This window comes from Neolamprologus multifasciatus, chromosome 18 (assembly GCF_963576455.1).
Source record: "Neolamprologus multifasciatus chromosome 18, fNeoMul1.2, whole genome shotgun sequence".
NCBI classification, from domain to species: Eukaryota; Metazoa; Chordata; class Actinopteri; order Cichliformes; family Cichlidae; genus Neolamprologus; species Neolamprologus multifasciatus.
In genome coordinates, this window is record NC_140456.1 from 29,632,270 (window position 1) to 29,650,176 (window position 17,907).

General features: G+C 41.2%; 1 protein-coding gene across 3 annotated transcripts in view; it reads right to left on the minus strand.

Moving 5' to 3' along the window:
• Window positions 1-17,907, minus strand: part of slc6a9 (solute carrier family 6 member 9) — a 77,111-nt gene that overhangs the window by 41,567 nt on the left and 17,637 nt on the right. Inside the window, exon 1 of one of the 3 annotated variants that reach the window (XM_085139717.1) lies at window positions 4,448-4,709. The exons of the other annotated variants lie outside the window; for them this stretch is intronic. Within the exon in view, the coding sequence (XP_084995843.1) occupies window positions 4,448-4,489 (42 nt within the window). The 5' untranslated portion in view covers window positions 4,490-4,709. Of the gene's footprint in view, window positions 1-4,447; window positions 4,710-17,907 lie in introns of those variants that run through there. 3 annotated transcript variants of the gene reach the window in all.

The window sequence follows — 17,907 nt, forward strand, 5'->3', positions numbered from 1 at the left end:
ATGTATATTATATATAAATTGATTGCTAAAGTAACGACAGGCTGAATCACTTTCTCAAAACAATATGAAATCAAAGCTATGGCGGAGCACTCAGAGCCATTTTCGGGATATGGAAATAGTTTCTGATCTATCTGATCTCTTCTTTCACTAGGATGTGTGTCAAGACTAATCACAAGCACTCACTTAGCAATTACCAGATCCATCTGAACTTCTTATTATTGCAATTATTAGTCAAGCGTGCCTTGAAATCACACAAGACCTCAGACTATTGTCCCAACACGGCAAGTACGATCTACCGCTATGAGGAAGGACGTGACCCGTGTAATGACAGCGGAAATGAAGGAGCGCAGTTTTGATCGAAGCTGGGCAGCCACGCTACTTTTGAGACAGGATATTGGATGGGTGATTTTAGAAAATGGAGAAGTATTTGAAGACCGCGATAACGATAAGGAAAATGGCTAGGGCTGTGCCAGAACAGAACTCTTTTTTTCAGTCACGAGTCCAGTCACCTGGACAAGAAAAAAAAAAAGAAAAAAGAAAAAAGGAAAGCAAAATAAAATCAATGGTGCCTTTGGATGAATGTTAGGTTTGAAATCAAATATTCAAATAAAGCTCATGTAACCCATTTTTTAAAAATGTAACTTTAAATTAAAAGGAGTATTTTTTTTCCTTTCTAAAACAAAAGCTATAACCTTTAAGTTAACTAAAGTACTTTACCAGCCTATTCTTCCACTTTACTGTTTCTACACATGTAAGAGCAGCTCAGTTCTTCTCATACCGATGCTCTTAAAGGCCACTGAGTAGGGGATTGCAGTTTGTTAAACCATTTACTGTTATGTATGATCCCACTGGTGTCATGCCCACGGTGCATCACTCGTTTCTCTCCTGTGTCAGAAATGCCCTGTTCTGTCTTTACCACATAATTAGTGTTAGAGTGGGTGGATGTCACATCACATGATTCATTCATCGAGTCACTGCCCTTCAACATGACTGACAACAGGTCAGAATAACAAACTATAGCAAAGATGAATATCACCTCTGGGATGCACTACTTACTCTTCTCCTCTCAGATTGGACAGAGGTGAGAGGACGGTTGGATTACATAGTTACCTACGAGTACTAAGTTAACATGCAAACTTCAGTAAATATGTCTGTAACACAATCCACAGATGCCTTTGCCAAATTTAGCAGATGCTATTTGTTTCATATTCTGATCATGTCTCACACACACACACACACACACACACACACACACACACACACACACACACACACACACACACACACACACACACACACACAGGTCCTCACAAATTTGAAGGCCTTTTTGAGGCTTAAAATGTGATTTTAGCGTCAGGGTTACAATTAGGTTATGGTTAGGTTTAGGGTAAGGGTCAGGCATTCATTTTTAATGGTTAGGGTTAGGGTAAGGGGCTAGGGAAACCATTATGTCAATGAAGGTCCTCACTAAGATAGCTGAAAGGGGTTGTGTGTGTGTGTGTGTGTTTCTGTCTGTCTGTCTGTCTCATGAACTTTATCAGCTCAGCCAGCACTTGAATCTTTCCACAGTAAGCAGCTCAGACAGTACCGTTACAGAGATTTCTCTCAAACTTCCTGATTATATCCTTCACCTCTAGGGGAAAAAAGCAATGACTAGTAGAAAACTGACACATAATTTATATTAAAAAGCCAACTTCTCTCTCTCTCTCTCTGTGTCTCTCTCACACACTCACACACACACACACAGCTCAAGAAATTAAAAAAATGATTTAATCACGCATCAGAACTTCATGAATACAAATTTCAAATTGAAAATCTTCACTGACATACAAAAGGAAACTGTTGAAAACAAATCATCAACCCTTTGAGGGCTGAATTCAAAATCACACCCAAAATGAAAGCAAAACCTGCTCATGGTTCAAACCTTCCTTCAAATTTTTTGAGCACTATATAATTAACACTTATAGCATGACAAGCATTTACAAGCTGGTACCACAACCTCAGGTTGTGCATATTGCAGAAATGATGCGCTTGATTTGTGGAGGTTATATTTTAATAAGCCTCAGGCTATAATAATGATTTAAAAAGTTACGTACATGCATATTCTTCACAGGAACTACAAATACCCCACCATTTATGGTAAAATGCGGGAATGTTAGCACTCCAACACCTGCCTTCCCAAATACAGGGTTCAGGTGAGGGAATGGTCACCAAGTCAGTGTGCGAAATAGCTCGTAACATGTGTAGCACCATCTCTGAATGGGTTTTAATGAACATTTTGGTGGCTATATCCACAATGACATAGTCACTGTGCGAGCACTGAGCTATCGCTGCCGTTTTGCACATGCAGACAGCTCAAGAAAGCACCACAACTTTGGTGGTGGAGGCTGCCTTTGCAAAAAAAATGATCTCCTGAACACTGTTAATAAACTACCATTAACAGGCTTTTGTTCGTCTTCGGTGTACGTTTAAATTTAATCGTCCATTTCAGACGTTACCTTATACAAGATAAAATGCTGAACATCACATTCAAACAGGTTTCTTTCAGTCATAGGCTAGGTTAATTACGATTAAAAAAAGAATGAAAAAAACCCAAACACATTTGCTCCGATGAACAGATACCATACTTTTATTTTATTCATTTTTTTGGGCTTCTATGAGGTCATGGTTGTTGTTTTTTTTGTTTCATTTTTTTTTTTCAGTCAACACTCAAACCTCAGCTGAATTAAAAAAAGATTTAACCGCAATGTTCACATCATTTTTGTTGCAGACAAAAAGCAGCATCTGCAAACTCTACATTTCTAATAACACTATTCAAAAAAAAAATGTGACAGTGAGTCTGCCATCAAAACTGAATGAATAATTATAATTCATTCTCTTCAAATGTGAGCAGGCAAATCTGCAAACATGCACAAATTAGAACTCTAAGAGTTCGGTTCGCACTCCACGGGTAATGATGCCAGCATTTAACTTCGACGGGCAATGGAGTGAAATCTGCATTTATATGCACAGGCAACCCTACTTTGGAAGTCCTGAAAGATCCAGTAAGTCCTGTCAGTCAAAGCTTTGGGAGAAATGTGGCGATTGTGCTACCAAACCTAAACTGTCCAGAATCAGCGGATTAGCATGTGGACTGCTGTCAGTTGTGAATGCCACTTCGGGGAATTGTTCACAGTAAGAACAAGCAAACACACACATCCACCCAAGTAGCCTCCACCTGCATACACATACACACTGTCAAGGTCCAGATTTCTTCAGAATTCTGATCCAAAACCTTACACTCCAGGATTTTTCCTTTTTCGTGGGTGTGTAAGCGAGTAATTTAAGTACCTGTTTGAATGAGAACACATATAACTTGAAACATTTGTGTGCATATGCCCGCAGGTGTGAGTCTGTATGTGTTTTTTCAGCGTGTGTATTTGCCTGCACAGCTACAGCAGGCTGAGTCAGCCTTGACAGCAGCAATCGGAAACAGGAGACAAGGACTTGGCGAACAACACAAGCCAGCAGCAAGGTCAAACGCTCACACACATGCACACAAAACAAGAAAAACCCCCAAAACAAAACACACATCTTTTTTTTCCCGTCTTTTTGTCTCTACCTGCTGTAAGAAATAACTGTATATCTTATCTTAAGCGGATCCGAGGATTTAATTGTTTCAAAGCGTTTCAAAGTCAGCCGAGAGTTAATAAAAGGAAGCGGAGCGAAGGATGTATGTGCCAAAGTGTGCAATTAAAGGCGCTTTCGAAGGAGGAAAGGGGGGCTGCTGGGGGCTGGGGGGTATAAATATCGTCCCTTTCTGGACGCTACTGCTTTTCCACTCTGTCACTCTCTTTCACACACACGGCGGACCAGCCCACTTCCTTACCAACCCCATCTCTCACAGCGCTAGCCCGGACTTCCCACTGCAATTACTTATAAAACTTTTCAGGGCCGCCACACGTGGTCGGGTTTTTAAAGAGCTGCGTCCCCCTCCTCACGTGGTGCGGGGGGTATTGAGTCGTCACAGACCCCCTGAATGATCACCGAAAAATAAGGCGGCGCAGACAATAGCTCGTCTTGATGAATTCAATTCTTTCAGGACCCTGTACCGTTGTCCAGGCAGCTCCGGGCAAAACAATCGTTGCTTTGATAGTCCAAGAAACACACACTCACTCGGTTGCTCTTAGAAACTCCCTCTAACTACTTCCGAATTAGGATCTAAAGATAATATACATCGGACCTGAACCTGTGATTTCTTTTTTGGGGGGTGGGGTGGGGGGTGGGGGATTCAGCTTTTGTATTCCTAGCGGTCTCCTTCCGCTTAAGCGTCAGGTGCACCTGATAGAGAAGAAACATCTGTGTGCCCGCTTCTGTTGCAAAATTTTTAAAAAAAGAAGAAAAAAAAAGAAGAAATTAAAAAAACAAACAAAAAAAAACAGAAAAAACAACGATAACTTGAACTGACCTGGTCCGCAGTGGAAGCAGCAATGGTGTTCGACTCGGACATGATTTGATGCTGTGACCCAGTGGTGCTTCTCTGCTGGCCACTGTGGGCTCCTTCATTCACACCTTGGCTTTCAGTTCCGCAGCGAAAAGGGGGGAGAAAACACAGTATACCCTCCCTTTTGCCCTGGCTTGATTAATGCCTGAATTACTTTCACCTCATTTCATCTGATGGAGCTCCGCTTCCTCTCCGCCTCTCTTGCTCATTCGGCATGGTAGCCCACTCTCTCTCCCTTCTCCCTCCCCCCCACCTTCCCACTGTGATTCCAGCTCTGCCTCCCCTCCATCCACCCCGCTCTCCCTTCCTCCCTCGTTTTGCGCTCTTACTTTAATTCACCCCTCCCTTTCTTTCTCCTCTAACTCTTTTACTTTCTCTCACTCCCCGCCTCCTCCTTTTTCTGTCGTACTTCACCATTTCAGGAATATGCCCCCTCCCACCTTCTCCTCCGCCATCCACTGCCCCCCCCCCCCCCTGTTCATCTCCCACCATCACCTCCCCAGAAAAAAAAAAAAAAAAAAAAAACACACAGGAGAGATCCACAGTCTTTTCCCTCTACCTCCACAATGAATGGCTCGTTGTCACTCCAGCACCTAGGCTGAATACAGAGCAAGTAAGTGGGAGAGAGGAGGACCCATGGTGGTGGTGATGGTGGAAAGGACAGGGGGGTGTCGAACTTCTAGTTTAGCTGGCCGGAGTAAAGTTGGAAAGGGGGGGGGGGGACCCCGTGGAGGTCCCATTGGCTTTGGCCAAGCGCTCCCTCTCTCTTTCTCCGAACAGATTAAAGCAAGGAAACAAAAAAAGGAAAGAAAAAAAAAGTGAGGAGCCCACAAGTGAAGAGCCCACACGGCTTCCACCGGACCCCCACCCCCCACCACCCACACCCTGCCAACCCTTTCTCTCTGTCTCCCTTATTTCTTCCGTTTGTTTTCAGAGGCAGCTGCTGCAACTCTGCAGACCACCAACAACTTCCCTTTCAGCAGTACTTGACTCTTCCAAATCCTCGTCCGTCTCTACACCCTGACACTGCCAATGCCCACCCAGCCTCCAGCCCCCCCAAACCCACCAGGTCACACCGAGAGGCTGGCCAAGCCAAAGCCCTCCTCCTCCTCTTCTTCCGCAACATGTTCACAGAGTAACACCCTTTCAATTTTAAGCGCTTCCCTCCTAAGCCTCTGTTTTGATGTGCGCATTGTTGCACCATATGGCTAATGGCTACCCACAACAAAAAGAGGAAGCAGAAATGGGGAGGGGGGGTGGGGGTAAAAGTGCATCCAAAATGGGGGCGTGATTGAGAGGTCGAAGAACACATCACTCATGCGGGAGAATGAGACGGTGTCACTCAGTATCAGTTCAACGTCCGGATGTGGTTTAACATCAAAATGTGAAGTTATGTCAACAGCTGACAGGCAACTGGCCCCCAGCCTAATGGGTGTTTGATAGCCGTGGACAATAGTAGGCCAACACCACTTGAGTGGAAGCCCTCAAGTTATGTTTAACACATGACAAGCACTGCAGACAGGATGCTGTTCATTCATCTATCAGTTCACAGCATTTGAATCTCCCTTGGAATAAAAAGAACGAAGGCGATAAAAGAGTCATTAGCATAAACCCGCCCTACTCAGTGTGCTGAGAGGAAGTATTAGCAATAGTAGCAGTAGAAATTGACTCTGTAGTTTTCACATTTTTCATTGTTATTTTATAACTGACTTTATTTAGAGAATATGGTGGAATGCTATGTTCTCAGCTTGTGCTAGCATACTTGTTTTGCAACTTACATCGGTAAACTGTAACGATGTAGCGCACAGAGACCGATACCTGGTAATATGTGACAGTAAAAGGCAAAGAAAATTCTAGGACTTCACTCAGACTTCTTAAATCAATTCTACTACACAATAAATCTTTGCTACACTCTCATAAATTCTATTAAAATGCTCTGAAATGTTTGAAATTAGCTAGCTTGCTAGCATCTAGCCGTGGTTGTTATTTTCATGTTTCAGCCCAGAGGTTGCTCCTAGTTTGCTATGTACGGCACTTTTTAGCACCTTGTAGAGCAACTTGCTACTTTTGTAACCACTTCGATGGCTAATGAGTGTGCATAGATTCACAGTAGCTACCCCAACACTAGATAGAAATTTATAAAACGCATTAAGTCTTTGTACAGGTCAGTCCTAAAGTTGTAAGAGACATATTAGATAACATCACTATCTGTGATTATTCACAGGGCGAAGACAGCACCAGCTCAGGAAGCCTGCTCAGTGCAATCTCCACATTCTCGAAATGCAAAAAAAGCCAATTATTTCTCATGTTAATGAATACAAAGGCTCCGGCTTTCTTTGGAGCAGCTATCCAGACGAGCTGGGAAACATATAATTAAAGCACAATACAGCCTGTCAGTGCGACCCACTCCTTTGCTGCTGGGGTGGTGCGACCACTGGGGAAAAATCTGATATATAATCGCAGTTCTGCATCTGAGGCACCTACAGTGGGACTGCTCTACAGTGTGGTATCAGTTTGGCTTTGTGCAACATGTAGAATGCACTTCTAGTTGTAAGAGTCACATTTGCATAGATAATGCCTCACTGCTTTTATGTAAAGAGGTTTTTTTATGACGGCAAATGCTAGTGGAGCAGGCAATGGTGGCTGGTTTTTCCAAGGCAAAAGTTTCAGTGTGTGTGTGTGTGTGTGTGGGTGCGTGTGTGTGCGTATTTTGGTGTTGGAGCCAGTGCTTTGTGTCAATGTATGTCAGAGACCATTTTTGTGAAAGCAAATTTTTTGAAATTGTGAAATATGAGATTACTGGAGTGAATGTTAATATATTTTATGGGGCCATTTAAGGGATATAACAACCTATTGTAACAATATGGATGTGTGCATGTGCATATGAGCATACTGGGTATCCAAGCACGCATTTGAGGCCAAAGCTACGGCCAATCATTAGTTCCTCCACAGGGATCCAGCCACTTCTTACTAGCTTTGCCTCCAGAGAGTCTGTTGGCCTCAGATTAAGTCAAAGAAAATGAAAAGCTTCACAAGTGCACCCACCAACCCACACGCATACTGACACTTAACTACACATAAATCATGCAGGCAGTAAGTGTCAGGGTAATCAGTGAAAACCCAGTATGAATCTGGTGGGTCAAACAGATCTCAAAACATTTGTTTGTTGTGGCTGCAGCTGCAGTTTGTGGAGGGGGGGTCCTTGTTTCATTAACTAATTGCCCCATTATGTTAGGTCATTTAACTCTAATTGGAGAAGCACAGATGCTGCATCTGAAAATAATGCCAACTTGTTAAACTGCACATTTAATTTCTCTGTTTGCTTGCTTCGATTGCAACAAGTCCAAAGAGAGGATATCTTTCTTTGCACAGACAGATATCTCAGTGCAGATCATAGAGAATGAACCCTGTAATGCCAGCAGAGGGAGGAGAAGCAGAGACATCATACTTTAACTCCAGATAGAAGCAGCTGCCAAAAAAACTAAATGAAAATAGCTGCCCTGCCTGAGACCTAGTAGATTAATTCATTCAAACTTAAGAGAAGTCTGACTGGAAACCACTGGCATGGATTCTAGTAGCTTCCAAATATAAGCAAGGAAACATCAACGGCCGAAAGCCGAAAGTCAAATAATGAAGAGGGCAGGCAGCAGAACACTGATAAGGTCAGAATGGATCTTTTTCCTCAAGGCTGTCTATTTAGCTTCCAAACACATGCCAGCTTCTATTACAGGTAAGTCTAATGCTTTAACACAGACACTGATCCTAGACTCTGCCATTAAATGCTTAAAGCAAACAATGGAAATAGAGGAATTACTTTAAAGCTCCAGCTCGGCCAAACACGGCTTCACACCGAATCTCAATTAAACAATATGCAGTAATTTGAAGATTAATGTACTCGGGGTCTTACGTTTCTTTAGGAGGCTTACTAAGCAGACTTTGTAAAGCAGGTACTAAAATGTGCTTGCTGTGTTATTTTAAGCAAATCCAACTCTAATAAGAAAGCAGGTTGACTTTGGGCCACACAAAGAGAAGTGGGGGAACATTTTATAAATGAATCATTAATTTAATGCATTATTTGATTCATTTTAGGTTAAAAGAAAGAAGAATGTGGGCTTGAGATGGCATGCGTGTGTGGTGTGTGGCTTATCATCATTGGTTGTTTACACATTGTTCTTAATAGTTGGCAGCTGGCAATGACATAAGACAGTACTGTAGAATATACTATAAAAGGATGCTATAGAAGATGTAAAGTGTTGTACATGTACAAACTGTTGCACATGGATTTGGGTTTATGACCACGCCCTCAAGCATTCAGCTGTTTTTATCTGTCCACATGTTATAATCATATGGTAAAAAGTATTAATGCTATTATCTTAAGGTCTGCCCATTGGCAGAATCTGCTACCCTTCATCTACACTGTGATTTGCTCATACTATTTCCCACTATTAGGGTTTGCTCAAAATATCCATATAGCAAGACATATGTTAATGTTTTGAAAGAAATATCAGTTAGCTATTAAATGGATCCAATTTCCAGTTAGACTTAATAGAAGATTAGTAATAGGATACATTTTATGTCCTGCAGCTGTAGCATCCAACTGGGTTGGGAGATGAAAGGTTATAAGTTGGAACAGCAGGAGAACTTTGGTTTACATTGGCCATTTGTTAAATTAATCACATATCAGGAAAAACCTACTTAGCTAGTACAATGCCTCTGGTATTACACACCCTATACTCGGGATTATGTTCAAATAGGCAGTTCCACTTAATCACAATCAGGCTTGATGCTCCTATCAAACCTTTCCTTCTCTTGTAGCTGTGAAACTCTAAACACTGATGGGCGTTATTTGGGGATTGCACCCACATGCTATTTTGTCCTGTTCAGTAAGTCTGGCCATATGTTTAATCCTAATATTAATCAACAACACCAATTCATAGCTTGAAAAGTTCACCTAATTTTTATGTAACATTATTTCTTATGGAAAATCTTTTTTTTTTTTTAATTTCAGAAGATCAAATTTGACAAAGGCCATTTAGTGTAGTCTAACAGTTATGGTTACTGTGGTAATGTTGTGTATGATAAACATTGACTTTTGTAATGACAGAGCTCTGATAATCTCCCAGGTATAAAGGAGAAAGTTGCTTTGACAGTGGAGGGCACGTGATGGAGGAAAGTGAGAAAAATGCACCACTTGGACATGAAAACACTAGTGTGAAGACAGAAATAATCGCTTTCCATTTGATTTTGCTTTCCATTTCATCTCGGCCGTCATGCTCGTCTCTCCTTTTTGAAAGCCCCCTTATCTGCACTGACAAATAAACTCAAATATCACTGCATAATCATGACAGATAACTCATGCCTTTCTTTTGTTGGTTGAAAAAAAAAAAAAGCTTTGTAATCCTAAAGGCCAGTCAACACAATTAACATTCAGCTAAAAGTTACTAAACTGCACAGTCACACAAAATGTTCTTTCACTCAGGTGAGTTGACACGAGTTTCCTCTAAAGGTGATGCCGATAGGTGTAATGGCACTATCACTATATCTATGCAGGCGGCTGCTTTTTCCTTGACCTCCATCCAGCGCTAACTGGATGGATAAGTGTCTGTCTTTCATACAATATTTATATTTATAATGCAATCAAGAAATGTCTTCTGGTATTTTAAAAATATACAATCTTCTCTCCATAATTTCTGATATCAAGTTGTTGTTTTTTTTCTAAAGATTTCCTGTTTCAACTACATCGTCAACTCAAACAAACGCACAACTTGTGCAACGTATCTACTTTGAACTGAGTTGACTCAACCAAAACTGTGGTACACAACAAAAGGGATGAAAAGAACAAGAGAAAAAGAGCAAACTCCAAATGCAAGGTCAAGCAAAACACAGTTGGTGATCAGTGGCTGAACTCATACAGTGGTGCAATCTTAATACTGAACTAGTGAGTTTGAGAACAAACACACACAACAGTGCACCCTGATGAAGGCAAACATTCAATAAATAAAGCATTATTCTAACCATATTGGACATTGTAGCTATAAAGCTCGTGTAATTTATATCTGCACATGGAACTCATACCTAGCGCAGTACTGTAGATACACTCAGGACCCTGTTTGTTAATCCCAGCATCCCTCCATCCTCTCTGTAATGAATATATAATATATAGAGAGCATAATGCCACTTGCACTTACTTGCGATGACAATAAACATCACTTTGACTTTAAACAGTCATCATCTGTCAGCTGGAGCATACTAGCCCAGCCTGACACTGTGCCATTTTTATATTAAAACGTGCATTCGAGTAAGTTTTAATCTGCAGCCACAAAGTGTAGCTTCACTATTTGCACTGTATTGGTCAGCTACTGTGCCTACTAAAGCCAGTGCTTGGGAGTCTACCAGACAGACCAGAGCACACTTTGGAAGGGTGTCTCTAGTCCATGTAGTCTAAGTATAGGTCTATTTATGACTTGCACTGCTTCAAGCAGCACACAGGAGATGAGAAGAGCAGGAAGTTACACAAAGAAACAGCACAGACCATCAAGTGAATTTTTAAGGAAAAAAAAAAGGGCTCTGTGCAGACTAAAAGATCCACTTCCGAAGCCTTCGCTGTGTCCTTTGAAGCCACGTGAACGAGGAAACAAAACCACACTGGAGACTTTTGGTCGCAAACCCACATCCAGTGTACCCTGGAGCTAAGTACTGTTTGCAATCCTAATATATAGGTAATCTTTCCATTATATCCATTAACCTCCTAGGACTTGGCGTCCACATTTGTGGACGTCACATTTTGGGTTATTTAGACCAAAATACTAAATTTTGCTCTACATGGGCCTGATATCCAGTTTCGAGGGCATTATACTGCTACTGTTCTATCAAAATTTTAAAAGAATATCCTCATATGTGGTTCTTATTTTTCTTAAAAGCAAAAATAAGGTAAAAAAAAAACAAAAAAAAAAACAACAACTGGTAATTCTTTGTTTTTACATTTGGGCCCTAATATGCCCAAATATCAAAGAGAAATTAAAAATGCATGCCGTGGAAGAGTTTGGGTCTTAGGAGGTTAATAAACAAACAAAAAAAAAACCCTCAGTGTAACTATGTGCTTCTGGCGATTTGGGCTTTAGCTAACTAAATAAATACCTTTTTCACTGCCTGACAGCATGTCTCCTTGCCCTTTAGCATTCACAGATCAACATGCACTCGCACTGAACCGCTAATCTCACAGGGAGCCAACATCATGTCAAGACTTATTACATCCTCCACAATCTATATATCTGTCCCTTACAGCAATTAGGTTAATATCTCTTCACCTCTCATTAGCTCAGCACGCCTGTGATGGGACGTCTGACTGTGATAGAGACCTCCAGCTGAAGCATCGATAAGCCCAGACTTTCTCTTGCCTCCTGAGCGGATCACGTGACAAGTATCTGACACAGCGTTTAGGCCCGAGCGGTTGTGAGAGAAGACGGGATGACATAAGTGCACGGAAGAGCAGTGAGGAGAGAACTTCACAGGGTTGAGGTTCACAATAGGACAAGCGCTGCAGGAGCCACAGAGCAGGGAAAAAAGAAGGAAAACACAAAAAGATCAGTTTTGCAACAGCACTTTGGCTTTGTCTGGCGCCACAAAGGACAAAATGTGTTGAAGCGCAGTCGGAGGGAAAATCAACCTTTTTTATTCAGTCCAAAACAGCTAGCTCTTTAATTGGAAGGGGGGGGGGGGGGGGGGGGGGGGGGGGGGGGGGGGCAAAAACATCAGCTGTGGAGAAAAAGAAAAAAACAAAAGTCAAACAGGGAGATAAAGAAAACATAGAAGGGAGATGGGAAATGGAATAGGGTATTAGTGAGTGATGTTTGTCCAGCCGTCCAGCTGACCTGAACACAAACTGGCCTAGACAGCACCTGAGAACCCAGGAGAGAAACACAAATGAAGGAAAGGAAGAGAGAGTTTAAAAAAAAAAGAAAAAACGAAAAAGAAAAAGAAAGAGGGAACAGAGAGACATTTCCAACGGTTGGTTTAACCTGAAGTTTCCATGATAAATTCTCCACCCATCCCCCTGACCCCTCATCTCTCTGCTTTGGCTGGGAGGGCCCCAGCTGTTCGGTCTGTATAAATAGCGTGAGGCTTTAGCTCGGACCCCGGGGGAGCGCGGGGCTCATTGGAGAGAAGGCACGGGAACAAATCGGGCCGGAAAAAGCACACAACATACACATTTTGACAAACATATGGGACCATTGCTGGGGATGAAAGTGCGGAACATGTGAGTGAAGTTGGCCTCACGTGGCAAAAGTCACTGTCGCGCTTAAAATGTGGCGAGAGAGGAAGAGCGGCAAACAGCCAGGAAGAGACGTGACATCTTCGCTCGCTAAAAAAAACGTCTTCGAAGACAGCCACTCGAACAAAAAGGCAAACATGTTTCTTTATGGCAAAAGCGTATGCACTAGGGGTGGGGGAAAAATATTATTTGCTAATAATGTATCGATACAGGGACAGCAGAAATCGATATTTTGTTACAAAAAAAGTTTTTGTGAATGGAACATGCTCTGACTTCAGAGCATGTTGATCCTCTTTCTGAGCAAGAATCCTGACATTCCTTCACTGTCCAAATGTGTTTAACTTTTTTTTGGCAGCAATAAACATGACAGTTTACTTATTTTAATTTAAGACATGTTTTATTTTAATTAAGTTTAAAACTTTTTTATTTAATGTAAATATTTTGTTTTAATTTACTTTCAAATTCTTCAGTTGCTGAATGGGCTGCATAGTTTTCATAAATTTCATAGTTCAGAATAGCTATCAGATGGTTGCATTCAGTTAAGTTGGACTAGACTGTAATACAAACCGTTCAGTTTGTCAACAATAAAACTGAAATGAGAGAAAGACTTTGTGCGAGACTTTGAAATTAGATAAAATGAATATTGATAAAGTTTACCTTTATGTACAGAATCTGAATATTGCAAAATATTTTAAAAAATTGCAATAATATCGTATCGTGCGTTAAGTATTGTGATAATATTGTATCGTGGGATGTATGGCGATTCCCACCTCTAGTATGCACACTGTACACCAACTACATATTCTACTCTGAGTCTATAAGCAACACAAATCTTTCAGAAATGACTTGAAGATTAGAGCATTAGAGATTAAAGCTACCTCGACTACCCTTCTATGAGCACCTGTGGTTTGAGGGACAACAATAGCCCTCCTGTTATTCATTATGCTTTAAAATAAGCTTTGGCCTTGTTGTAATGTATTGTTCATTTGCTTTTTGTTCTGTTTCATTGCTCTATTTAATATTGCAAAATATTAGAGAGAGAACCCTATTGATTTGACAGTCCCCTATGAGCAAGCGCTTAACAACAACGGGAACGAAGAACCCCCTTTTAACAGGAAGAAACCTCCAGCACAAGCAGGTTCAGACAGGATTCATCTGCTGTTTAATAACATGTAGTAGTGGAAGATGAACATATTTGGAGGAAAAAGAGGGGAGTGCAGGAGAAGAGAATGTTCCCACAGAGCCTATTGCAGCATAACTTTGAGATGATTTAGGGTCAAGTGATCAAGCTTCAACTAAAAAGCCTTACCAAAAAGGACCGATTGAGCCTAATCTTAAAAGCAAAGATGGTGTCTGACTCCTAAAGCTAAACTGGGAGCTGTTCATTCAGGACTTTGTATGCAAGGAGAAGGATTTTAAAGTCAATTCTTGATTTAACGGGGAGCCAATAAGAGAGGCAAGTATGGGAGAAAAAGGACCTGTCTCTCTCCCTCTCTCTAGTCCTCATTAGTACTCCCTGTGCAGCATTTTGTATCCATTTAAGACTTTTCAGGGAGCCATTAGGACAACCTGATACAGATACTAAGCAAGAAGCACTCCGAGAGCGCAATCTTCTCGGAGTGCTTCAGTATTTACTTTTAAGGGAACGGTATTGTATTTTGTGCAGTAAAAAACAAACAAACAAAAAAATGGATAACAGCAGCACGACAGATGATAATTAGACAAACATTATGTATGAACAGATAATGAATAATAGGTATTGATTTGTAAATAACTGCATATGAGTAAATTGAGCTTTTATTTATTATTTATTTATTATTATACTACAGGATATCAGACTGACTAGACTAGACTCTTTCTCTTAACAATACTTTCTTTATTGATGTAACAGATTTTGGGGTCAGATGTGACATGATATTTGGATTCAAACTATAACAGGATATTCAGAATACCTCCTATACATTATCATTTTGTTAATGTTGCCAATCCAAACAAAAGGCATTAGAATTTCAAACATAGTTTTTAAGGTAAAAGACATTTTATGAAGGTTTGACCTTATTTGACCTTGAAGAGGTCAGAGGGCTGACGTGATGGGATATTTAGCGTCCCCATATATCATTCGCTGTATGAATATATGTTGTCAATAGAAACAAAAGAAGAAACAAACATAGTTTTAAAAAGCTCTACATGGCATTATTATCACTTTGACCTTCAAATCATTCTGTTGACCTTCAGGTAGAGGTCAGAGGTCAAATGGGACATTTTATATCTTTGTACTGTAATGTTAAAATATGTGATATTTTAAATCTTTATACGGTACTTTCTATATGTTGACAATTAGGGCTGCCACAAACGATTATTTTGATAGTCGACTAGTCACCGATTATTTTTGCGATTAGTCGACTAATCAGATCATCATCCATTGGACGTAAAACTTACAGCTTATTGCACCAGCAGCATCTGCTCTTATATAATGATCATTAGCTTACAGATTTAAGTGTTCAAGGTATGTGCTAACTAAAAATAAAGAAAAGATGAGAGTTTATTCAATTTTAATGAAGTTTGCAGATTGTTTCGGTGAAGTTTAATAAACTCCTTGCTATCTAAAATATAACAGGACACCGGAGTATATTCTCCAGCATCTCACACTTCTGATAATCATTTGTCTGCTTGACATTTATTCAGCTGTGCAAAAACTATAAATTTGATCTCAGCCAAACCAATTTTCTCAGGAACCAATAAAATACTAAAAAAAGCCAAATATAATATTTTTAAGTTATCTAAGTGACTTATATATGTTTAGCCTGAGTAGCGAAAGACTGCGGTGGGTTTGAAAACGATTTGCCGTGGGGCTCTAGTAAGCCTTGCCCCCAGCTAGCTATCGAGCTAGTGGGTAACAGATGTCTCCGAAAACGTCAGAGCGCTTTTGAAAATATGTGGTGTCTTGATAAACTGAGCAGATATTTGAGGTTTACACAGCTACATTCTCGCCTGAAAATATGTTAAACGTTTATTTTGTGACCCAGAAAGAATAATAAGAGTAATATTAAAACTAACTAGCTGCCGCCATTGTTGGAAACTGAGCTGGGCTGCGCTATGAATTCTGGGACAGCTTCTTCTTCTTCGGGGTTTAACGGCAGCTGGCATCCTTGTACATGCAGTGCTGCCATCTTCTGTTTCAGTCCGTTATTACACTCTTAAATCCTACTTATTCCTGCGTCTTTTGTGATCTACGACACGTCGACTATTAAATCAGTCGTCGACGATTTTGATAGTTGACGTAATTGTGACTAGTCGACTAATCGTGGCAGCCCTATTGACAATACAAACCATCCATCCACCATCCATCCCACTGTTGACATCATGGCTAACACAGATGGCAGTGATGAAATGCACCCAATGATACTATAGATTCCATCCCATGAAAAGGGGTAAAGAGAGGGGGAAACAAAGAAATGAAGAAAAGTGCAGAGGGGTGGAACCACGCATTAGAGGGCCATCCAGAAAAGACCCCCCTCCTCCCTCAGAGATCAGGTTGGGTTCAAGCGCAACAAATTACCTAAATATGGTTGTGAAAAGGCCTTGGAAAAAAGGTTTTGATGAAAACTGCAGAAAATGACAATAACGCTCAAAGAAAAGGATGGAGATTTAGGGGCTCTGCTGTGCAGACACAATGTCACAAACCTGTCCATAATTTCACTGACTACAGAGGATAAAAATGGAAAAAAGTGTTAAGTCCCTGCTTTTTAACTTGCTCGTCCCTTTTGTGCAGTGGGAGGGAGCGGGATCTATTGAAGGAGCAGGAAGAAAAAGTGGAAGAAGTGGAGAGGAAGAAAATCAGAATACGAAATTTTCAGCCTGAGTGGTTTTTTCCAAATGAAATCTAAAAAGCTCTGAAACACAATGGAGTCCCCTTTTCCCCCTCTCTGCTATGTGTGTGTGAACATACATAGGAGGTTGGTTGGTGGTTGGTTACCTTTTCAAGAGTGCCCAGCAGTGGACGTGTTTGGCATTTGCGGCCCTTGTTGCTCAATTGTACGTTCGCCACAGCAGCTGAATCTGGGCGCCGCCTGTGACCCGTGCGGATGCTTGTATTTCTTTTTTTTCCTCCCCCTCCTCATTCAGCCGATCAGTTGGAGGGTGGGGTGAAATCAAAAACAGAAATTATGTCTGACTTCTCCTCCACCCCGACCTGCCTTCAGAGATCAGTCTCTCTTAGTTCACATCTGTTTGTTGGCCCTTCGCCCCAAAGGCAGTCAACACGGTTGCTGAGCACTGCTGTTAACTAAACCGGCTGACTGGCAACTCAATATGTTTCTTACATAAGTGGAGAAAAAGAAGGCGAGAGGCTGTTTCACCTGTAATAAGTGTATGAGGAGTATGTGGCGCACATGGTCAACATTGTACTCACAAAAGGCAGCTCCATGGGGCGGAAACTACAAGAAAAAACAACATTTAGCAACATTCACAGGCTCAGGCACATGAAGCAGGGCTATTAACAAAGTGATGTGGCAGGAAAAAAAAGAAACACTTCTTTAAAAGGCTCAGCACATCCCTGCTAAGTCCCAAATATATCCTCTGGGCTTGCATTTATTACTTTCAGACCAAAAGTCACAGCCTCCACACACAGAGGTGAGCCATAAAGACTGGATGTGTGAGTTTTGTTCTGCGTGTGTCAGTATGTACAAATACCCAGATTGTTTGTGGGTGTGCAACTGTATTTATCCAGGTGGTGGTAACAAGTTTCATGTCTGAGCGCTTGCTCACATATCTAAATTATGTTTATGTGGTATTCTAAACTGTGTCAGTGCCTCGTGTGTGCGTGGAGGCATGCGTGTGTGTTTGTGTGTATCCTGACCTCAGGGAGGTTGTGGCTGTGGGTCCTACTATTTCTTTCCATTTAGTTTCCACTTCACAGCCTATAGCACACATTAGCCTCACAACCCCTGGGAAATGGTGCGCGCACAAACATAGTGAGAAACAGACTCACACACACACACACACACACACACACACACACACACACACACAGGGGGCACAGAGAAAAACACATTCCTGTATAATAAAGTGACATAACTTTTGTTGCGTGACTGATTAAATGAGTAACTGTACATGCCAAATGTATGTATGCGTATATAACTGTATAGGCCAA